Source organism: Pelophylax lessonae, assembly GCF_965119305.1.
Source record: "Pelophylax lessonae genome assembly, chromosome: 6".
NCBI classification, from domain to species: Eukaryota; Metazoa; Chordata; class Amphibia; order Anura; family Ranidae; genus Pelophylax; species Pelophylax lessonae.
Window position 1 is genome coordinate 251031470 of NC_138773.1, and position 24698 is coordinate 251056167.

General features: G+C 46.6%; 1 protein-coding gene across 5 annotated transcripts in view; it reads left to right on the top strand.

The window, feature by feature from the left end:
• LOC309557535 (neurabin-1-like) overlaps positions 1-24698 on the top strand; it is a 224713-nt gene that overhangs the window by 126988 nt on the left and 73027 nt on the right. For all 5 annotated transcript variants that reach the window (XM_082260296.1, XM_082260292.1, XM_082260294.1 and 2 more), the window contains exons 11-12: positions 2253-2424; positions 8741-8892. In XM_082260296.1, coding sequence (XP_082116422.1) covers positions 2253-2424; positions 8741-8892 — 324 coding nt within the window. The remainder of the gene's footprint in view (positions 1-2252; positions 2425-8740; positions 8893-24698) is intronic.

Consider the following 24698-nt stretch of genomic DNA (forward strand, 5'->3'; position numbering starts at 1 on the left):
AGCCTCCTGTGGCGTGCGAGCGCCGCCCACAAGGGGAGGAGTCCAGCGACGTAGGTCTACGTCGCTGGACGCAATCGAGCCACTTTGCCGCAGTACAGTCCTAGTGACTGGTCGGCAAGTGGTTAACAAAGATGGAACTGCAACCATCTCAGACGTCCAGGCCATCCACGGAAGTTAACACTTTGACAGGAGCGTCTTCTGAATGAAGAAAATCGCAATATAAGTTCACTGCAGTTAGCTAAAGAAGTAGAAAGCCAAACTGGGGTGATTGTTTTCTCTTGACACAATACGGTGTACACTGCAGAGGAATGCCATGCATGTGTGTCGTCCACGAAGGAAGCCTCTCCTAAAGCCAATGCACAAAAAAAGGCTGCCTAGAATTTGCCAAGGGCCCATGCTGAAAAAGACTAATGGAACTCTGGCGTCCCGTTACTCTGTACTCTGGAGTGATGAGACCAATATCAATTTTTTTTTTTTTCCCCGAACTGATGGCTTTAAAACTGTATGGCTTTCCATAGGTAAGGAGTACAAAGAAAAATGCATGGTGTCTACAATGAAACATGGAGGTGGCAGTGTCCTGTGGGCTGCTTTTTTATTGATTGCATCAGGAATTCACAGATGTTTTGCTCTTTATTGAAAGAGCAGATGCTACCATTACTCCGTGCCCTTGGTCGTCGTGCACTTTTCCAACATGACAATGATCCAAAACACACATCTAAGGCCACTGTTGCATCTCTAAAGAACAGTGTGAAAGTGATTCATTGGCCAAGTATGTCTACTGATCTGAACCAATCGAGCACCCCTGGGGAATTCTAAAGAGGCAAGTTGAGCATCGGTCTCCATCCAGCATCCGGGCTCTGAAAGAGGTCGTTCTTGAAGAAAAAGATGTTGCAATATGTAGCTAACTTGTTTTTTTCATGCCTAGAAGACTTGGTGCTGTCCTTATAAAATGCTAGATGTAGTAATTTTTGTTGTGGGGTGAATTCATTTTTGCATCAACTAATTTTGAGTCAATCCTGCAGAATTTGTGATCGAAGTTATAATTAACCTTACTTTCATGTAATGAGCTAAACAAATGTTCTATAAAAAAAAAAAAACTTACTCTTGTCAACATTTTGGAAATTGTTCTTGTGTTTGAGATATTGATTAAAATCTTACTTTTTGAAAGGGCTCATTTATGCTAAGGTGTGTGTGTGTGTGTGTGTGTGTGTGTGTGTGTGATGATTGGGGGGTTCTAAGTAATTTTCGAGGAAAAAATGTAGATTACATGTATGTGAGAAGCGTCCGAATTGGCCCGATGGGTAGGCAGGCAAGTGAAATAGCTGTCCAACATGGTGACATACCAGTAGAAAGATTTGCTGGGCAGGGCTTAGTGAGAAGCTCCTACATCACCCAGAAGTGTTGGTGCTTTGCAGAACGAGTCAAGATTCTGTCATGGTGGGTGGGTTTTGGGAGGCTGTTGTAGGTATGTGCAAGTGCCTGCACTGTTAAAACTGCTGTAGTTTTTCTTTTCTGCTAAAAATCCACATATTGCTGTGCCAACTTTGGAATTGTTTTTTCAGAGTTTTAAATTACCGAAGTACAGCAGTTGTGTAGGTGGCAATGTTAATAATTCAAACCACTTCACAAAGATGATGCTGCTATCAAAATATATTTTAAAATACTCCAGATCATTTCTTGCAGTCTAAAAATAGAAATCATTACTGACAATTATACCTAATAGATTAGAATGATATTCTACCTCTATTAAAATAGTGACGGGTTTGCAGAAGACTCTGTGAAGAAACTTCCCATAAGGAGTTCAAGGAAAATGCTTACTGTATGAAATGTTCATTATTGCGTTTTTACTGTAGTCTGTATATTGTTGCAGCAGCCTCTTTGAAAAGTGTGTGTTTTTTTTTTTTTTTTTTTTTGGTGCATAATTGAAAGGGATTCTAAAGGCTAATATTTAACATTTTTAAAAAAGAGGTTACCTTACCTGCCCTGAACAGGATTCCAGAGTGGTTCCTTACTTTGCCGGTCCCCCATCTGCACTGTCCTCTGCTTCTACTTGCAGGTGCCCCCATAACAAGCCATGCACTTCTACTTGCAGGCATCACTGGATTCGAATTGTTAGCTCAGCCAAGTTTTAGGACCAGTTAATAGGAGTAGTCTTGCTCTTTACCTGGTGCTGTTAGAATTCTTCCATGAATGTCCTGTCTAGGTCTAATCATTCTCTGTAAGATTATGTAATAAGTAAACCTTTTTAATAGATTTCAGATCTCGAGCGCAGACTCGGAGCATATGAGCATACTATGCAGGTGGTCCCCCACAGTGAAGATGGTGATAATGAAAATGGTGAGGAACATGCAGGCGCAGCTGCAGAGGAGACCTCAGAAGATTTGGAGACAGAGGGCTTTACACTTCTAGAAAGTTCTGTGTCCGGTAAGGGATTTGTTTTTATTAATAAAAATAATATAGTTATGTATTATAAAAGAACATTTCAGGTATGACCATATTGTATGCAGACTTCCAAGAATTTGCAAAATAAACTATTTGTATATTCCATTTTCCACAAAATCACTTTTATGGGTGGCGGATGAGTTGCCCACCCCCCACTAGACTCTATGCTCTTGGAGCACCAGAGCGACGTCAAATGTCCCTTCCGCTCAATGGCCTTTAAGGCCCAAATAATATATATAATATATATAAATATATATATATGTGTGTGTGTGTGTATATGTATGTGTGTGTGTGTGTGTGTGTGTGTATATATATATATTATTGTGTGTGTGTGTGTATAATATATATATATATATATATATATATATATATGTATATTTTATATATATATATATATATATATGTATATGTCAGATCTGAGGTCTTTTTGACCCCCAGATTTCACTTTAAAAGAGGACCTGTCCCGCTTATTTCTATTATAAGGAATGTTTAGATTACTTGTAATAGGAATAAAAGTGTTTAAAAAAAAAAAAAGCGAACATGTACGCAAGTCGCGCCCACATATGTAAACGGTGTTCAAACCACACACGTGGGGTATTGCCACGATGGTTAGAGCGAGAGAAATAATTCAAGAGCAATAGATAGACCACCTCTGCAACTCTAAACTGGTAACCTGTAGAAATGTTTAAAACATTTTTCTCTATCGTCCATTGACAGACGCAACCTTATCTTCATGAGCTGTGTGGGGTTATGCTTCCACCTGCAGGAGTAGTCTAGGCAGTACGTTAGTACAAAGCTTTAGCATATACACGCCCACGGGGCTGTCCCTCCAGACATAACCCCCCATAGCCCAGCACCTCAGTTTTTTTGTTTCTGTCTAGAGAAGGAGTAGGACCTAGGTTTCCTGCTGGGACTCTGGTCTAGGTGTTTTTTCCTGGTGATCTACCAGCAACGATGCCGGCTGGGGCTTCACACTGGATAATCTAGTTCCTTATGGTCCCCCTCAGCCAGGCCTATGAGCAGGTTATAGTCCCAACCTAGGCCTAGCCACGACAGTGTCCCTTTTCTGGATGGGGACGAGCCTGCGAGAGGATGCCTCGCCAGGACGTGATGGCCTAGAACGTCCTGAGTCGCAGTGTACCCCTCGGCTGGCAGCACCCCCACTTCGGGTGGAAGGCAGTCTGCCCGGAGCGGAGCCCACCCAGTCCATGGTATGGTGAGTAAATGTGTCCCCCTTTGCCCCTGCTGGCCTTGGGGGGATGTGGGCCCCCTCCTGGGGATAATGTGATTTGTGCCTCCCAAAAGATCCCCCTGGCCTGCCCGGTCTGTGTGGCCTATCCCCCTAGCCTGTCCCCTGCGGGTGGCTGTGTGTGTCTGGAGTGCCTTGGGGGGGGGAACATGGTACCTTGGGCTTGCTGGTTCCTGTTGTGGTTCCTGAGGCCTCCATGTGTTGGTCCCTGGCCGCATGGCTCGCCGTGGGCAATGTGATTCCCCCCCCCCCCCCCCCCCCCAAAGACTTGTATGGGGCAGCCATTTTCCCTGAGCTTCCTAATGATCTGTATGGGCAACCATTTTTGTGTAACTCTTGTCCTATGCTAAGCAGCTTGACCTTTCCTCAGGCGACATCACTTTCTGTGCATTTGTTTCCTGCTGCTGACTGAGGTCGCTTCCTGTCCCTCTCCATGCTGCTGGAGCGATTAGGAGGAAGATTTGTCTGAGGTGGTACAGTACTTTGGGGTCCCTGCGCACATATTCTTGCACATTCTGCTGTCAGTTTGGTTTAAAGGGTTTCCCTACAGACTGCTGTGCTCGGTGGTGGGTGCCGTGATCGGCACTCTTAAAGCGACAGTACTCTGTTTTTTGCAAATTGCACTATGGAGGTCCAAACTCTATCACCCACAGACCCACTCTGTGCAACTCCCGGACAGACCGGATCGCAGTTGCTGGCCGCGATTTCAGCAGCTCTGGTAAGCCTGGCGTCTAAAGTTGATTTAGGCATGAAAAAGGTTGATAGCCTTAAACGGCCGCTGCCTTCTCCATCTATGGAGGTGTCCTCGCATTCAGAGGCTGAAGTGGTTGCCCCGGACACTCCCCTACCTGCGGGGTCGCTGTCCTTGCAGTCAGATGGTGAAGAGGACAGCGGTCTTCAGCTGCAGCGCGCTTTCGTGGAAGCCCTGATTATTTCAGTACGGGATACCTTTAAAATTGGCTGCTGAGCCCATGCCGGCAGGGAAGGGAGTGTCTTTCGGCTCCCAAAAGTCTCAGAAAGCTGGGAAGGTTTTCCTTTGTCCCAACACTTTCACGATATTGTGAATGACCAATGGCAGCGCGTTAAGCACGTGTTGTGCCAAACCGCTCTAAAAGCTGGTATCCTTTTGCTGAAAAGGTCTCAAACCGTTGGACGGTGCCACCTAAAGTGGATCATCCTTTCTCAAGATTAAACAAATCTACCCTTGTGCCTGTGGAAGATTCCCCGGTCTTTACGGACCCGATGGACAGGTGGGTGGAGTCCCTTCCCCGCCAACATGTGAAGATGGTGGGAAAGGGACTCCATTTTGAAACCGGTATTTGTGTCTGCTTTAGTCTCAGACGGTGACGTAATGGACTAGGGGTTTGCGGGAGACTTTGGACCCCGAGGCTGTTCCTCAAGAACAGCTGGAACTGTTGGACCAGGTGATCCAGGCTCTGGTGTTACTGTGTGATGCCTCTATGGATGCAGCTCCCCTGGTATCTAGGGTCTCGGCCGTGGGCATTGCCTTGAGAAGCGAAGCATGGTTTGGCTGAGGAGAAGGTCGGCTGACCAAGATTTTAAGCAGGCCCTAGCCCTTTTCCGGGAGAGCGTTTGTTTTGGCGACTCATTGGATAAGTTGATCAAGGGCTTGACTGGCAGGAAGAGTACTCTTTTTCCTCAATCCTTCAAGGGTAAGACGCGGGGTCCTTCTTTTACTGCTCACAAGCATTTTTTTTCATGCCTCCGGGGCGCAAGAAAAAGGTAAGCCGTTCAGGGGCTAAAAAGCATTGGGGCAAACCCAAGGCCAGTCAGTCAGGTGCTGCTGACAAGTCCTCCTTCAGCATGAATGGGCGCCCTCACCCGGTTCAGAGGTGGGGGGACGCCTGTGCTTCTTTCGGGAATCCTGGACATCCTTCATTCAGGACGAATAGGTTCACAAACTGATTTGTTCTAGGTACAAGATCGAATTCTGGTCCCTGCCAGGGGACATGTTTTTTTCAGTCAAATCTTCAGAGTGTTTGAAGGCTCTGCGGAAGGCTGTGCAAGATCTCCTGGCTCAAGGGGTGATTGTGCCAGTTCCTCTGCAGGAACGCTCTCAAGGTTTCTATTCAAACCTGTTCACGGTGCCCAGAAAAGAGGGCAAGGTGCACCCAATTCTGGACCTCAAAGCTCTGAATCGCTTTGTGCGGGTGCAGAAGATTTGAATGGAGTCCATTCAGTCAAGGGTGGCATCATTGAACCAGGGGGATTTTCTGGCCTCCATCGATCTCAAAGATGCGGATCTCCACATCCCCATTTTCGAGGGACACCAGCGATTCCTCCGCTTTGCAGTGGCATAGGAGCACTTTCAATTTGTAGGCTTTTGGTCTTGCCTCGACTCCCAGAGTATTTTCCAAGGTCCTGGCCCCAGTGCTGGCCTTGTGACGTCAGCAAGGTACCTCATTTTGTGGGATATCTGGACGATCTCCTGTTGTGAGCAGACTCCCATTCCAGATCTGCTGGGCAACGTCTCTATCACGATTCACACCCTTCAACAATTCGGGGGGACGATGAATTTAAAAAAAATCTGCTCTTGCGCCTTCAGTACGGGTCACTTATCTGGGGTTGACTCTCTACTTATCTTCTTCCCCTGGACAAACTTCAGAAGCTGCAAAAAGCAGTCAGGTTGCTGCTGGAGACAGATCAATCCTCCTTGCAGGCTTGCATGCGGGCCCTGGGTCTGATGGTGTCAATCTTCGAAGCTGTCCCGTTTGCTCAGTCTCACTCGAGACCTTTGCAAAAGGAGATTCTGGTGAAATGGAACAGAGATCCTCGGTCATTGGACCAGAAGATTCGCTTGAGCCATCTTACAAAGGCAGCTCTTTCTTGGTGGCTCCAGTCTCCTGTCCTATGCCGGGGCAAGTCCTTTCTGACATTTTTTTTTTTTTATTAAACAAGGTCTTTATTGATAAAAAAAAAACTCAGTTACAAAAAATACAAGTACATATCAAGAAACCGTCAAAAAAGAAGGGAATACCTAGGTACATTAAGGACATGTATGGAGTGTGAAAATTGCCAAACCTCTATCTGCAATAGCTCTATGTCCCCAACAGTGAATGAAAGCAAGAGATGTGGTGAATAGAAATTTCAGCATAAACAGTGCAAAATTTAAATACACGTCTCCGAAGCCTGTACCCCTCTGTCCCATATCTTATTAAACTTGGAGGGGCACCCTCGGTGGGCTTATATTAGCTTTTTATAGGGTAGCGTTGTGTTAACCTCGGAGCCAGTCATGAAAGGTGGGGGGTTTTGTCGCACATCCATTGCCATGCAATGCATTTCCTAGCTAGAAATAGTGTCTCATGTAAGAAGAGGGTAATGGCTCTGTCTACACTGGTGTCGGGAAATATCCCCAGCAAGCACGGCTTAGGGGGTCAACGTCAGCGGGGAGCCCATAGTGTCATGTAGAAATCTAACCACTTGCGTCCAAAATCCCTGCAAGTCTGGGCAGCTCCAAAGGAGGTGATAAAAGGTGCCCCGTTCCAACCGACACATGGGGCAGAGTTCGGAGGCGTCAATTCTGTACTTGGCCATCATGATAGGAGTGAGATGGGCTCGGTGAAGGATGTACAGTTGGGTGAGGCGGTCTGACAGCCTTGGGGAGACTAGTTTACATGTGTCAAGTGCGTCGCCCCACTCCTCGTCCTCCAAAGCTCCCACATCCCCTTTCTGCAGTGTTTTAGATGGTAGTCACCACGGATGCCAGCCTGTCAGGCTGGGGTGGGGTGCTGGGGAAGCTCTGTGCCCAGGGGACCAGGGCGACAGAAGAGTCCTCTTTGCCGGCCGATATTCTGGAGCTGAGAGCGATCAAGCTCTACCTGCTTCACTGGACGAGTCGGTTACGTGGCTCTCCGTTTTGGATTTATTCGGACAATGCCACGGCTGTGGCTCACATCAGTCATTAAGGGGGCACCAAGAGTGCTCTGGCGGCCAAGGAGGTGGCTGAGATTCTGATTTGGGAGGAAGCCAATGTTCAGGCTCTTTTTGCAGTCAACATTCCGGGTGTGGAGAATTGGCAGGGGGATTACCTGAGTCGTCAGGTGTTGGGATCAAGGGGAATGGTCCCTTCATTTGGAGGTATTTCATCTCCTGTGTGTCCGGTGGGGGACCCCGGACGTGGATCTGTTTGCGCCCTGCTTCAACAGGAAAGTTCAGCGGTTTGTGGCCAGGTCTCGTGATCCTCTGACTGATGCCACAGACATCCTCCTTGAAGCCAGTATCGGCTGATTTATGCTTTTCCTCCGCTCATTCTCTTGCCGCGGTTTCTTTGCCGGGTGGCGATTGGAAGGCATTCCGGTCCTTCTGGTGGCACCAGACTAGCCTCGGCGGTCTTGGTACACAGAGCTGGTAAAGATGATCGTGGATCCTCACATGGCATTTTCCTCTGCGGGAAGATCTACTATCTCTAGGACCGATCTTCCATCCTGCTTTACGGTCACTGGCTTTAACGGCCTGGCTGTTGAAAGCAAGGTGTTAGAAAGACCTCTATCCTTAAACTCAGTGATTCCGACTTTTTTGAAGGCCAGGAAGTCTACTTCCAGGAACATCTATCATCGTACGTGGAAATTGTACATTTCTTGGTGTGAATCGACGCAACTGCACCCTCACTTGTTTTCTGTAACTAGGGTTTTGACCTTTTTACAAAAGGGGTTGAGCAGCGCTTTGCGTTGGGAACTATTAGGGGCCAGGTGTCAGCCTTGGCGATTTACCTCCAACGTCCATTGGCTACTAATAGCTTGATTTGCACTTTCATCCAGGAGGTGTGTCATCTGGCTCCTCCGAGGAGAACCCCTTTACCGCTGTGGTATCTCAACCTGGTTTTCTGTTCCTCAAAAGCCTCCCTTTGAGACTTTGACTCTTTGGGCTTTGTATTTTAATTGACATGGAGGGGTGAGAATGTTGCGCTTGATTGTGTTTACTTTTGCTCTGTTTGATGCAGCACATGAAGACACAGCATTCACAGTGATTACACCTGATTAAAACTATGCATGTATTAGACTTGACTCAGTCTGTGCCCTCTGTTTGTAGATTTTGATGCGTGTGTGGGAGAAATTCAACGCTTGGACACCAGCGCACACAAAGCCAAAGCTCAGCTTGCTCTTAAAGTGAAACGCCAGCGGCCATCTCGGCACAAAATGAAAGAGCCTTTGACTACTGAAGGGAAAACCTCATATACAGAGGTATGTACTATGATTTCTATTTGAATATTTAGGAGCTTACTGAAAACTATGCATTAGGACCAAGTTTAAAAAAAAATTACTTGGAAAAATCATTCCAGACTACTAAACCTTCTAGACTATTTCTTACTCCAGTTATTTCTGTTCAAGACACCACAGCAGAAACCAATCTAAAATGACTGCGCTGTGGTGGTAGGTACCCCTCTGATCACTGCACTGACTGACTGATAAAGTCTCATAATACTGCAAGAGATGCACAGAACTTCTTGGAGGGAAACTACCAAAATCCTCATACCGTTCACCTCACAGTACCTAATGTAGCTTTTCACACTGGAAGAGCTGCTTCACCACCTTTCCTGTAGAGTAGGCATTTTACCTCTGATTATTCTCACTTCAATCTGTGCGAACTGTAAGAATAAGCACACTCTACACACTGCATACTGTAGACCTCTACACACTGCATACTGTATGGTTTAAGCCGCAATTATTTTAAATTTATATTTTACATTTACGCCCATTGTACATGGAATAAGCCTTCCAAAAATCATCCATGTGTTCCTGCCATTAAAGCTGTTATATACTGTGAGCAGGCAGGCTTTGCATTGCAGAAGAGACACGCAATGTTAAATGTAGCATTTGTTTTGTAGTATTGTTTTTATTTTATTTTTATTTTTTTTACATAGTTACACTAATAGTTTTACCTAATGTAGCAACATTCACATGCGTAGGGCACCCAACATTAATGGTGATTTTTTTTTTCCCAAAGCAATACACCTTTGCACACTGTGCACACTAGTATTCCAATGTTTCTCTTCTTCCTCGTTTTTTCTCCCTCCACTCAACTAATGTGACCCCAGTGCTGAAGGGGAGGGGAAAAACAAGTATGCTGTGCAGGTGCCCAATGTCCTATCAACCAATGACGTCATTGGTTGTTAGGACTCTGGTGGCTAGTAGGTTGTAATGGTGCACAATGTTAGTCCGGCTTGATCCACCCACTGGCTTGTATACAATTTTTGAGCAATTTCTAGGAATTTTGCCAAGGCCACCTGAAGGCACCCTTGGGCACTTTGGTTAAAAGGGGCTGATCTAGAGCAGTGCTACATTAGTTTACTCTTATAAATACAGTATACACACAGTTGGAACAGTGCACCACAGTATAAAAGCATGTAAAATAGTGTTGTCCCCTTAAGATTTGACATCTGCAGCTAAAGCCTAGTACACGCAATGAGATTTTCTCTATCGCTCATTGACAGACTTAGTCCTCGGTGATACAGCACCTTCGGGTTATGTTGCCTCCACAGGAGCAGGACTAGACAGGAAATTAAAATGCTCTGGCCACACCCTAGGGGCAGTCCCAGAGGGTATATCCTCTCTCTCTCTGCCTCAGCAAATCAGTTATTTTCTGTCTAGTTAGGAGTAAGGACCTTAGATACCTTGCTGGGATCTTCGGTCCTGGCAAGATTTTTTTCTTAAAAAGATTTTTTAGACAGCTTTTTTCTCCAGTGTTCCTGTGAGATCTTCAAGCGAGAAAGCTGAACTGGGCGACGGGCTGGATGTTGAGATCCGGTGGTCACCCCAGTTCAGCCCACGAGCGCGTGCAGGCCATAGCTCCGCGCTGGGTCAGCCGCGACAAAGTCCCATTAAGGGACTGACCCCGCGAGTTAAACGTCTCGCTGAAACGCCAAAGACCATGAGTCACGGCGTCCGTATTGGTCGACAGCCCTCCCGCCCCGGTGGAGAGGGGTACTGTCAGGAGTTGGTGCCCGCCTGGTTCCGGTATGGTGAGTAGTATGTTCCCCCTTTTCCCTCTGACGGGTCTTGTGGTGAACGCGGGCCCCTCTCTGTATGGTAAGATAGAGTCCCCCTCTATCCTATAACATGGCACAGATCCTCCTACTTTGAGTGTGATTTTATGTGCAAAAAGCCAGGAGGCTTGGTTTGGGAGCTAACAATCTAATTGTATACATGTTTAAAAGATTGTAATCAGTGGCAGTCTGGGAATCTTACTGTGATAAGAATATGGTACCTACCAGTCAGAAGCCACGGACATGTAGACTGCCTTCCTAGTCAAATCTCCAGCTATAGCAGGCCTTCCGAACGGCCATGAGGTCCGCCAGGGCCGGTACCGCCAACCACGCCAAAAATCCCCATGCAGAGATAGTGTTGTGTGCCCTGCAGCACACCGCTATTCGGTACAGGCCGCCGCCATTTTTTTTTTTGCTGGATTGCACGAGCCGCCATTTTGGCGTAGCCTCGTGTCTCCAGCATGGTGGCGGCCATGTTTGAGGTGATCCAAACACCTCGTGGAGCTAGGGGAGGCGCCGGAAGGCGTGCAGAGGGGCGGAGCCGCCTCCTTTCTTCCTGGGCAGCCAGCCAAAAGATTTCCTGTTTGTCAAGACAGCGCTGTAACCTGTTGCAGTTAAACTCTGAGCATCAAGTGGTGAGCCTGGGGGTCTATCTCTCTCTCTCTCTCTCTCGATCGATCGATAGGGATCCCTAGCAGGTAACACTAAGGGGCTTTTGTGGCGCTGGGGGTCTGTGGGAAAAAAAAAAAGTTTTTTATTTTTGAATTATATTATCCGGGAAGATACTGGAATAATCATGGACCCTGCCACACAAATTCCCCCACCTGTTTCCCTCGAGGGGGCCACGGGACCCGCCGGTGCACAGAGTGTAGAGGCGTTTACAGCAATTTTGGAGTCTATGGTGGCTCGGGTGGAGGCGGCCTGTCAGGGACGAGGGTCAAGGAAGCGACCCCCGCCTACCCCTATATTATCTGACACCTCTGATTCAGATTCAGAGATGGTCACTGCAGTTGCAGGTCCCTCTGCAAGGGCTGTTACCTCAGGTAAAGCTCCCTCAGACAGTGAGGAGGACGTTTCTTCTCCCGCTATAATTCAGGAAGAAGCATTGGTGGACGCACTAGTTGTGGCAGTGCAGGAAACCTTAAAACTTGAGGTTTTACCGGCAGAAGCAACTGATACAGAGATTCCTTTTGGTACTAACAAGCCCATCAAAACGGTGAAGGTTTTTCCTGTACCCAAGTGTTTTGGTAATAAGATTAAAGGAGAATGGGAGCATTCTAAACGTACCTTTACTATTTCCAAGCGTATTGCTAGACGCTATCCGTTTGAGGAATCCTTCATTAAGAAATGGACGGTACCACCAGTGATGGATCCACCTATTTCCAGGCTGAATAAAGCCACGGTTATCCCAGTGGAGGACACTTCGTCCTTTAAGGATCCGGTGGATCGGAAGATGGAAGCAGAGTCCCGCACCATCTTCTCTGATAGGGTCAGCTTTTAGACCAGTAATTGTTATTGGTCTAGTTTCCCAGACACTTACGGAATGGGCGAGATTGGTACGCCAAGACCTTAGGGGAAAAGATATTCCCCAGGAAACATCTGATTTGATGGAACAGATTATACAAGGGCTACAGTTTATCTGTGACGCAGCCTTGGACACTACTCCCCTATTAGGGCATGCATCTATGTCAGCGGTAATCCTCAGACGTGTGCTGTGGTTAAAATGCTGGTCAGCTGACCTAGGTTCCAAAAAGACCTTGACAAATCTCCCCTTTCAGGGGAATCGTCTATTTGGGGCCACCCTAGATGAAATCATTAAGGATGCCACTGGGGGCAAGAGCACTTTTTTGCCACAGGCTGCTAAAGCTAAGGGACCTCGCAACAAGCGAGGACCTTTCTTTCCCGCCCATAAAGGGTTCGCACGCCCGGCTGGAACAAGCGGGAAAGGCAAGACTCCTCCAGGAGGGTTCAAGAAAGGCTGGTCGGACAAACAGAGGACCAACTCGGCCAAACCCGAAGCAAAGGAGTACACAGCCTGAAGGTGCGCCCCCACCCGGTTTGAGGGTGGGGGGACGTTTTCACCGGTATTCAGGACATTAGATCGAGCATCAACTACTACTACCGGTGCGATTCTTCCCTTCCAACATTTAAGTACTACAGGGAGCGGTAGTCACCGTTCCCTGAATAGATCTTTTCCTTTACCTTTTCCTAAGATTAGTCTAAATTCCCCACAGGAATCAGATCTGGTTGACCAGACAGGCCAAGAAGCCTCTAGCCGGGTGACTTCGGTCCCTGAGGTTCAACCAGAAAAGATCACCCTTCCTGATAGCAATCAGGTATCTGATAAATGTGTGGGAACAGAAAACGACCAGACTTGCTCGGATTGGTCGGGGCCAGATAGCTCTAGGGACGCCTGGTTCAGATCCAATCAGCACCAGTGGTCCTAGAAATTCTAGGCTGGCCTCGTCAAGCCGGCCTGGCCGACTTGGACAGGCTAGTCGCAGACGTTCCGTGGGAACTTCGTCTCAGGGAGTGTCTGTGGTCTCAAGGACCAATTTACCATCGTGCTTTACAGTCGCTGGTTTTAATGGCCTGGCCATTGAGACCCAAGTACTGAAGGACAGAGGTTTGTCAGCTTCAGTCATTCCTACCCTTATTAAAGCAAGGAAAGCGACTTCCAGCAAGGTCTATTATCACACTTGGAAGACTTATATTGCGTGGTGCGAATCTTTAGGATTTCCTCCACGTACCTATTCGGTGACTCGAATATTGGCTTTTTTGCAACAAGGGGTTGAGCAGAAGCTAGCCTTGAGCACCATCAAGGGTCAAGTTTCAGCATCAGCAATCTTCTTTCAGAAACCTTTAGCTACCAAGTCCTTGGTGCGGAATTTCATCCAGGGGGTGCGGCACCTGGCTCCACCAGTCCGCGCGCCCTTACCGCCCTGGGATCTTAATTTAGTTTTGTCGGTTCTACAGAAACCTCCCTTTGAAAACATCAGGGAATTTCCCTTGTTTACTTTATCCCAGAAGGTGGCCTTCTTGGTGGCTATCACTTCTGCTCGCAGGGTGTCAGAACTGGCTGCATTATCATGCCAGTCCCCATACCTAGTGATTCATAGGGATAAGGTAGTACTTCATCCTAAGCCATCCTTTCTTCCTAAGGTGGTTTCAGATTTTCATCTGAATGAAGATATTGTACTACCTTCCTTGTGTCCTCAGCCCAAGCATCATCGGGAACATGCGTTGCATTCCTTGGATGTGGTTCGGGCAATCAGGGTATACCTGAAAGCTACGGAATCATTCCGTAAGACGGATTCACTTTTTGTGATCACGGATGGCCCCAGAAAGGGTTTGCCTGCATCTGCCGCGACCATTGCCAAATGGATTAGACAGACGGTGGTACAGGCTTATTCTATTAAGGGTCAGAGTCCTCCGTTCCCTGTTAGGGCGCACTCCACTCGAGCGCTCAGTACTTCCTGGGCCTTCCGCCATCAGGCGTCAGTGGTCCAGGTATGTAAGGCGGCCACCTGGTCGTCGGTACATACCTTTACAAAATTCTATAAAATTGATGTGACTGCATCGGCGGATGCCTCATTTGGCCGCAAGGTTTTGCAGGCCGCAATTTGAGGAGACCGGTGGTCTACCTCGAGAGTTTTTTTCTGTTTGAAAAATTTCTTTTTTGTTGAGTCTCATCATTAAGGATGAGCATTGTAAACTTCTAGTTGGCACCGGTTGGGCCTTCTAGATTGGGATTTGATTTCCATTTTCCCACCCCTCATTTGTGATACTGCTCTGGGACGTCCCGAAGGTGCTGTATCACCGAGGACTACGTCTGTCAATGAGCGATAGAGAAAAATGGATTTTTGTAAAATCTTACCGTAAAATCCTTTTCTCTTAGCTCATTGACAGACGTAGTCCCCGCCCCTCTGTTTTGGAGTTGGGTTGGGTTAAAATCTCTAAAAACTGCTTTTTGACATAACTGATTTGCTGAGGCAGAGAGAGAGAGGATATACCCTCTGGGACTGCCCCTAGGGTGTGGCCAGAGCATTTTAATTTCCTGTCTAGTCCTGCTCCTGTGGAGGCAACATAACCCGAAGGTGCTGTATCACCGAGGACTACGTCTGTCAATGAGCTAAGAGAAAAGGATTTTACGGTAAGATTTTACAAAAATCCATTTATCGGACGAATGATTGTTTGTTTTTTGTATGCCAGTCTCTATCAAACGACTGCGTTAACTAAAGGTGTAAAAATTTGAAAGTGATGGAATGTATTTTCTGACCAAAACTGTACTGATTAAATGAAAATCGTATGATCTGGTATTGTACGAGAAAAATGTTCATGTTTTGTCTCCCGCGATCGCTTCCAAAACTGCATTTCTCTTTTGTTCATCGTCGGACACAACTCCTGATCATCTTAATCATTGGGTTATACTCCCCCCCCCCCCCCCCCCCCTTAAAGGAGCCGGACACTAGGCAGAAAATTTGGCTACGCCTATGGGCAGTCCTAGGAGGTATACTCCCTCTGTCTCTGCTATAGGTATTTTCTCTATCATTCATTGACTGACGCAGCTTCATATCTTGACCATTGGGTTATGATGCCTCCTACAGGAGCAGGACACTAGGCAGGAAAAAACTTTACCACGCCTACGCGGCAGTCCCTGCAAGCATACACCCACGCACTTTGCTATAGCCCTCAGTTTGTTTCTGCCTAGTTTAGGAGTAGGACCTAGTTCCCTGCTGGGACTTCGGTCTTAGCTTTTTTTTTTTTTTGGAAACCTTTTTGTAAGACTTTTTTTTTTTTTTTTTTAGTTAGTGTTCCTGAGAGAACTAAAAGCCTTTTACAGTAAGTCAAAAATCAAGTCTTTTCTCCTGCTTTTTTTCCCCTGTGAGATCTACAATCCACCGGTGGTCTGGGCGACGGGCTGGATAATCTAGGTCCAGTGGTCACCCCAGTCTGGCCAGCGAGCGTGCACAGATCTTAGTCCTGCGCTAGGTCACCGCGCCATTGCCCCACCGGACGGGGGCTTGTCTGCGAGTTAAGTACCTCGCGAGGTCGCATACGACCGGGTCTCAGCCTGAGTTGCAGCGTTTCTCCTGGCCGACAGCCAACCTATTTAGATGGAGAGGAGGTTCTGTCTGGAGCGGTGCCTGCCTGGTTCCTGGTGTGGTGACTGACTGTCCCCCCTCTCCCCCTGGAGGGTTTTAGGTAGGGCTGCAACGACCGATTATTTTCATAATCTATTAGTTGGTCGATTATTTCAATCGACTAATCGGATCATTTTAAAAAAAGTGTGGTGTATAATTTAGTTTAATATGTAAACTTTAAAAAATAAAGGCAATTTTATTCCTTAATATCTATGTGCAGTGGTAAATTAAAAAAAAACAAAAAAAACCAGCTCTATGGTTATGGAGCAAAACCCACTCTAACCCACTCTGAGAATAGCAGACAGAAGAGATATACTGTATATACTATTAAAGATTGAATCTGGTAAATATCATCAGACTCAATCAATTTTTTTTATTTGAAGATCTCAGAGAGCACTGTAATATGTATGACAGACTCCCTTGTCATAGGCAGGTGGCTTGATAAAAGCTACCTGTGCCTGCTGTCACTTGTACTGGCCATACAAAAACGATGTCTTCCTTTTTTTTAAAAAAAAAAAAAAATTATTTGTTAACATTTGTTTGAATTTCAAATTGTTAGTGGGTGTCAAATCGACGTTCAATTTCGACCACAGTGATGGGAAGATTCCAAAGAGAAGACTAGAAAACTTTTGGTCAACTGAACTTTCAGTGAATGTGGTTTTCATTCAGAAATTACATTCATTTTAAAACTAAATGTTAAAATCAAGTGAAATTTTCAAACAAGTCTTTTATTCAGTGAATGTATGAAGATTTTTTGTATGAATATTCTTGTCTGAAAATCGATGTGTATAGCCGGCATAGCACTCGGTTCACACCTATGCAGTGCTTTTCATACTTTTTGCTGCGATTTGCGTTATGCATTTTTTATGCTGTTTTTTTTTGGCCAATTTGTTGTTGGGCAGATTAAAAACACAACAACCAACAAACATGTTATACTTACCTGTTCTGTGTAATGGTTTTGCACAGAGCAGTTCTGCTTCACCTCTTCTGGGGTCCCCCCTGACGCTTTTGGCTCTTCAGTTTCCCAATAGCAAGCTGCAAAGTATAGTATAGAGTGCCCCTATAGCAAGGTAAAAAACTTTTGCCTTTAGAAACACTCACTTCCTGCCCAGGACAACATGTCCCATGAGGCATTGCTCCTCACACATTCACAAGTTCTAAGGCACTTACTAACATGTATGGATGATGTACTGAGCTGTATGTGTGCTTCACTGTGTCTGCTGATATGTAAACAAATACTGCATTTTGTATGCAGGCCAACTAATCGGCTGACCAACGAATCGATTATGAAAATAGTTGACTATTTTCATAATCCATTAGTTTCGGCCCTAGTTTTGGGGTGTATGTGGGCCCCTCCATGGGACGGTCAGACCCCCGGGTTCCCCTCTTTCCCATTAGACACCGCCCTTATCGGTCTGGTGGTCCTTATGGGTCATATCGCCCCCCCCCCCTTTTACTGATGCCGGGACTGTTGGGTGGCCTGGTCCACCGCCTCGGGTGATAGCAGAGTGCCGCGGGCGGTTTGCCGCTGGCAATCAAGCGATCAGCTGTGCCTGTTGGTGCCCTTGCCAGGGACCCCTCTTCCTGCCTATCTTATTTTCTGAGGCTAGGAATCTCTCCTGGGTTGCAGGGAGCCTCGTGGTGCCACCATTTTGCTGTAGCCTGTGTGCTCAATGCATGGTGGCCATGTTTGTGTAGTCCGACAGCCATTTTGCGTTGGTTTGCCATTTAAAATAGCAGTGGCCATGACAGTGGAGTCCTGTGGGTGTTGATTTTGGCTGTGGGAGCCTCATCCCCTGGTGCTGACTCCTGGATTTTTTGCAGTTCTTGATCGCTGCATGTGGAGTGACGATTATCCTGGTGGCTGCAGGTGCCTGTTTCTGCTGGGTGGTGGGTCTGGTGGGTTCGTCTCCTCCCTCTCTGCTGAGGATCATTTAGGTGCTCTGTTACTGGCAACTGAGTGATGCTGCCGGAGCAGTGGGGTCCTTACACCTTTTTCTTGTGGGGTCCCCCTATTGACTCATGAAGTCTTTGGAGCACATTTCCACACCTGATCCCCTCTCAGGAGGCTGCGGGCCCTCCGGGTCCCAACCATCCATTGTTGCATTGATGGCGGTCCTGGAGTCCTTTGCGTCCTGGGTGGAGGTGGATTTTGGGCGACGGGCTAGCAAAAAGCCTCCCATGCCTCATTGGCCTCCTCAGATCCTGTATCTGATTCAGCCGCTACGGACGTAGGACACTCTGCTGGGTCTGAGACCACATGAACTGAGTTATCAGATAGCGAGAAAGATTACTCCGCTTCTGCAAAGGTGCTGGAGGATGCACGGATTGTATCTGTGCGTGAGACCTTAAAAATGGAGGACACCGCTGACGTTTCAACGGAGGGGTCGGTTCCCTTTGGCATTCACAAGCCATCCAGAGCGGCAAAGGTGTTTCCTTTCCACGTCTACTTTGGCAAAATTGTCGCTAAAGAGTGGGAACAGCCAAAACGTCCCCTTGTGGTCCCTAAGCGATTTTGCTATGCAGTACCCCTATGAGGAGTCCCTTCTTAAAAAGTGGACTCTTCCACTGGTGGTGGACCCTCCCGATCTCCAGATTGAACAAAGCAACCATTATTCAGAGTTCAGAATGGAGTCCATTCGCATGGTGGTGGCATTCCTGCATCAGGGGGATTTTCTTGCCTCTATCAACCTCAAGGAGGCTTACCTTTCTCAGTTTGTGGCATTATCCTTTGGTCTCGCCTTTGCTACTCGGGTCTTTACAAAAGTGTCAGCCCCGGTGCTAGCATTGTTATGCCAACGGGGGATCGCGGTATTGGGCTCCTACTGCGAGCGGAGTCTCCTACTACTGGTGGAAAACCTGGAAATCGCCACACGAACTCTGCGGGAGTTTGGCCAGATTCTGAATTTTCCGTCTGCTCTGGTTCCGTCCACAAAGCTGGACTATCTGGGTCTGACTCTGAACTCGGCCTTAGCCACAGTGCTTCTTCCTCTGGACAAACTCCAGAAACTGCAGGCTGCTATTTGTCTCCTGCTGTTCAGCAGATGGTCAATCCCTCCGGACTTGGGTGCTGGGCCTAATGGTGTCTACCTTCAAGGCGGTTCCATTTTACACAATTCCATATGAGGTCCCTGCAAAGGGAACTTCTGGCCAAATGGGACAAGACTCCGCAGTCTCTGGACAATCAGATCTGGCTGAGCCGGGGAACGAAAGAGTCCCTGATATGGCGGCCCTCAATCTCCAGCACTTGGACTGGGCAAATCCTTACTCCCTTTGTATTGGACAGTGGTCACTATCATCTTCAGGGATGTCCAATGCGCATTCATTCAGACAATGCGACGGCTGTGGCTTTTGTCAATTACCAGGGGGATCTGGAGGTAGCTAGCATTCTAAGGTGGGCAGAACGATTCTTTCCGGCCCCCTCCGCTGTACACATTCCCAGGGTGGAAAACTGGCAGGCGGATTACATCAATTGGCAGGCGTTGGATCAAGGGGAGTGGTGCTTTCATTCAGAGATATTTTATCAGTTGTCTCCAGTGGGGCATTTCCAAGGTGGATCTGTTCGCGTCCCGGCTCAACAGAAAGGTTCAGAGGGTTTTTGGCACGGTCATGGGATCCTCTGGCGGTCGCCACAGACGCCCTGGTTGCCCCGTGGGGTCAGTATCGTCTGATTTACACCTTTCCTCCTCTCAAGCTTCTGCCATGACTTCTATGCAGGATCGAGGCAGAAGGGATTCCGGTCATCTTAGTGGCCCCGGACTGGCCTCGCTGGGCTTGGTATGGCAATCTGGTGCAGCTGGTCGCCGACGTTCCTTGGAAGCTTTCTCTCAGGGGGGATCTGCTGTCCCAAGGGCCAATCTTCAATCCTGCTTTAGTCGCTGGCTTTTGACGGCTTGGCTGTTGGAACGCCATGTGCTGATGGATAGAGGAGATTCTTGGGATTCATCCTTGTTTTTTGGTGGCTCGGATCTTGACCTTCCTTCCGTTGAGCAGAAACTGGCCTTGAGTACTATCCAGGGTCAGGTGTCAGCCTTAGCGGTCTTCTTTCAACGGCCCTTGGCCACACAGTCCCTGGTGTGTACTTTTTTTCTTCAGGGAGTTTGGCACTTAAATCCTTCAGTGCGGTCTCAGTTACCGCCTTGGGACTTTTTTGGTGCGCTCAGTCCTCCAGAAGCCTCCCTTTGAGAATCGAGAGATTCCCCTGCTTATGTTGTCCCAGAAGATGGCCTTTTTGGTGGCTATCACCTCTGCGTGCAGGGTGTCGAAATTGGCAGCGTTATCCTGTCTTCCATCTTACTTGGTGGTTCTTCGCCCCTGTCTGTCATTCCTTCCAAAGGTGGTGTCTGATTTTCATTTAAATGAAGACATTGTGTTGCTTTCCCTGTGTCCCAGGCCAAAACATCCAAAGGAAATTAATTGCTTTGCATGCCTTGTATGTGGTCTGGGCGATTAGGGTGTACCTGGCAGCTATGGAGTCCTTTAGGAGATCAGATGTGTTGGAATCTGTGGATGCTTCCTTTGGCCGCAAAGTTTTGCAGGCTGCAGTTTAGAGCAGTGGTCTTCAACCCTGGCCTACAGGGCCCACTAACAGGCCAGGTTTGCAAGATAACTGAAATACATCCCAGGTGATATAAGTTGCTGCTCAGTGATTGCAGTACTCTAGTCTGCATCTCCCCAAGGTAATACTTAAAATCTGGCCTGTTAGTGGGCCCTGAGGACCAGAGGTGAGGACCACTGGTTTATAGGACCTGGTCCTCTTTGAGGGTGTATTGTTTTCAGGTGGGCTTCAGTTGTGTTGGTTGAGCTCCGGTTTACCTGGTTGGCTATAGTTTAGCCTTGGTATTTTTTTTTTTTTTGCTGTTCACACCCCTCATGTTTAACACTGCTTTGGGACCTTCTAATGGTTAAGAAGATCAGGAGCTGTGTCGGTCAATGAACGAAAGGGAAAAATTGGATTTTTTACTTACTGTAAAATCCATTTCTCTGGTGTACTGTAAAATCCATTTCTCTGGTGTCCATTGACGGACACAGCACCCACCCCTCAGTGGAGTTATAATTCTTCTGACGCTTTTAACAAAACTAAGTACCTATAGCTGGGAGAGGGAGTATACCCCCTGGGACTGCCAATAGGCGTAGCCAGACTTTTCTGCTTAGTGTCCTCCTTTAGGGGGCAGTATAACCCAATGGTTAAGATGATCAGGAGCTGTCCCCCCTCAATCAACATTGGAGAAGTGGATTTTACGGTAAGTTAGAAATCCCATTTTTTTTTTTTTTTTTTGGTACCATGTTCTGATCGTGTGTACAGACCTTAAGAGTGATAGCTGATGCCTCCACTTTGGAGTATGCGATATGTCATAGGCACTGCACTTGGGGGAGGTGGAAAGTCTCAGCTTGAGGTGAAGATATCCTGTTAACCACTTTCCGACTGCCTAACGTCTATCTATGTCGGCAGTCTGCCCCTCACAGGCAAAGCGACGTAGGTCTACGTCGCTAGCCTGTGAGGCTCTAGGGAGTGAGCGCGCGCCGCGCTCCCGCTCGCTCACGGACCCCACCCCGCGCGTGTGCCCGGCGTACCCAGTGTCCGCCGGGCACTCGCGATTGTCCGTTACAGTGGGAGAAAGGCAGGCGGCTAATGTAAACACAGCCGCCTGTTATTCTCCCCTGTGTAAGAATTGAAATCATACGGTTCTGCTATGTAGGACCGTTGATCTCTTCTTACACCTCAAGCCACATCCAATTGTTAGAAGCAAGCCCCTAGGGACACACTTAACCCCTCCTTCTCAAATAAAGTTAACCCCTTCCCTGCCAGTGTCATTTTTACAGTAACAGTGCATATGTATAGCACTGATTACTGTAGTAATGTCACTGGTAACCCCAAAAGTGTCCAATGTCGCAGTCCCACAAAAATCGCAGATCGCCGCCATTACTCGTTAAAAAAAAAAAAAAAAAAAATGACAAAAATCTTTCCCTTAGTTAGAAAACGCAATAACTTTTGCGCAAACCAATCAAAATACGCTTTTTGAGATTTTTTTTTTTTTTACCAAACATATGTAGCATAAAACAAATTGGCCTAAAATGTTAAATTTAGATTTTTACATTTTTGGGGGGGGGAATTTCATATAAAAATATTGTTTTTGCAAAATTGACGCTCTTTTTTTGTTTATAGCGCATGATCAAAAAATCGCACAGGTGATCAAATACCACCAAAGGAAAGCTCTGTTTGTGGGGAAAAAAGGACGTCAAATTCGTTTAGGTACAGCGTCGCACGACCGCGCAATTGTCCATTAAAGTCACGCAGTGCCGAATCGCAAAATAGGCCCTGGTCAGGAAGGGGGTAAAATCTTCCGGGGCTTAAGTGGTTAAGGCCCGACACCTAGATGCAAGTAAAATAAACTTCTTAAGGCAAAGGCGCACACAGATCTATTTTCACATACAGGTCCATTACTCCAGGTGAGCGTATATGGTGATTGATGTGGGAGCACTTGAAAGTCACAATTTCTGCACTGGATTTTTTCACAGACACTGATTAAAATGACAGTGGATTATATCTTTAGGTTTTTTCATGTTCTATCACTTCACACCAAGAATTATTGTTGTATAGAATTTGTGATTTATATTGATTTAGGTAGTCCCATATAATTTCCAGCACATGGATTATTTTTTCCTTTCGTTAAGTAATGTAACAAAATAGTTGTATATGAAGAATGTTTGTTTTATTTCGAAAGGTTAATTGCACGGCACTATTTAAATATTATAGTTTGTATACAGATTTTTCCTATACAAGTTAGTCAGAATAGGGGTTAGGCGGGGGAAGGGGACAGTTTTAAAGGAGAAGTTCATCTTTGGGAACACGTTACATTTTCCACCTGTTTTTAGGGTGGAACATGTACCATTTTACCGCTCCTGCCTGCTCCACTGCCTCTAGTGACAGCAAGGGGGGGGATCTTCTCTCCCCACTAACTGTCACTATCTTAAAAAAAAAAAAAAAAAAAAGTGGCCCATCTGCGTCATTCATTCAGACTTCTGTGAACCGGAAACTGCAAGTACCTAAAGCCTTTGGGGCTGTCGGGTGGTAGTTCTCAATGAACTACTACGGCGCTGTGAGAGCATTCTTGGTAGTTCATGGTCTCTTCCTGTCAGTGTGTATCTTCCTGGCTGTATGAGGTCCTAGCAGACAGATACACTGACAAGTCAGCTGGAGTCCTGCATGGCACCTGCAATCGGCTGATCACGGGTGCAACGCTTTACAGGCTCCAAGTAAGAAAAAATATACACAATGTTTACCTGCATTTGGATTTATCTTTGAATCCTACTTTGAGGATGAAGCTGGTGTAATGCCGATCTGTGTGACCGATAACTGTGTGGTAATTATGGGCCCACACAAACATCATGGGCCTGTCAGCTGTTCTGTCTATCGTTTTGAAGATTTATTAGTGGCAGCACACTAAGCTACAGTCTAGGGCAGGGGTCCTCAAACTTTTTCAAACAGTTCACTGTCCCTCAGACCATTGGAGGGCCGGACTATAGTTTAAAAAACTAAAGATAAAGAATTAAGGGGTGCGCTGACAAATAAAAGCTGCTACCTGAATAATGTTATGTGATATGGTGATAAAAATAGGTGCGCTAAATGATAACTACAGTGACAATAGCACAATGTAAATAAGATAAACGTATACCATTTACAGTATATATAATGAAATGTGATATAAATTAGTGCAGTAACAAATAAACACAAAGTTCAAAATGCACCAAATGTCCCAAAATAGGTGAACCGTGAAAAATAACAAAATATTCCAAAATACAAAGGTGAATATAGGTGAGTGAAAAATCAAAGTCCAATAGTGATCTTCTCCAAGTGCTGCAAAGACACCTTCAACTAAATAGTGATGTCTCCAGTGTTAAATGGGTAAAGAATCCCGCCACCAGCTAGTGTTCCTCCTTACCAGATGGGATAGGGTGGAACGCAGAGAAGACTCTGATCTTTAGATGGAAAGGAGATATCTTTACCACCCAGTGGTATAGTGTAGATGGCTTCTTACCAAACAATGGATAAACCAAGCGCAGGTAAATCCAGTTGTGGATGCTCATCCAATGGGTTGGTTGCCAATAGTATTGTCCCGCTCCTGCTGCCAGTTGGTGCTGCTGGCCGGAAGTGACGCCATGTGTGTTTAGGAAGACGGACGGTGTAGTGGCTGCGAAGGAAATCTGGCTGCAGAAGGCGCCAGCCTGAAGTTATCCAGTAGGACTTCATTTTTTGACTAAAGTTCCACTTCCGTTGTGGGCTGTGTCCTCTGCATCCTCCTTAACAGTAAAGCCACCGATGACAGCTCAGTGTGGGACCGGACCGGCTTCAAAATAGATGTCCATCTGGGGGAGTAAATAGCAGCACCAACTGGCAGCAGGAGCGGGACAATACTATTGGCAACCAACCCATTGGATGAGCATCCACAACTGGATTTACCTGCGCTTGGTTTATCCATTGTTTGGTAAGAAGCCATCTACACTAATACCACTGGGTGGTGATTTAAAGATATCTCCTTTCCATCTAAAGATCAGAGTCTTCTCTGCGTTCCACCCTATCCCATCTGGTAAGGAGGAACACTAGCTGGTGGCGGGATTCTTTACCCATTTAACACTGGAGACATCACTATTTAGTTGAAGGTGTCTTTGCAGCACTTGGAGAAGATCACTATTGGACTTTGATTTTTCACTCACCTATATTCACCTTTGTATTTTGGAATATTTTGTTATTTTTCACGGTTCACCTATTTTGGGACATTTGGTGCATTTTGAACTTTGTGGTTTATTTGTTACTGCACTAATTTATATCACATTTCATTATATATACTGTAAATGGTAT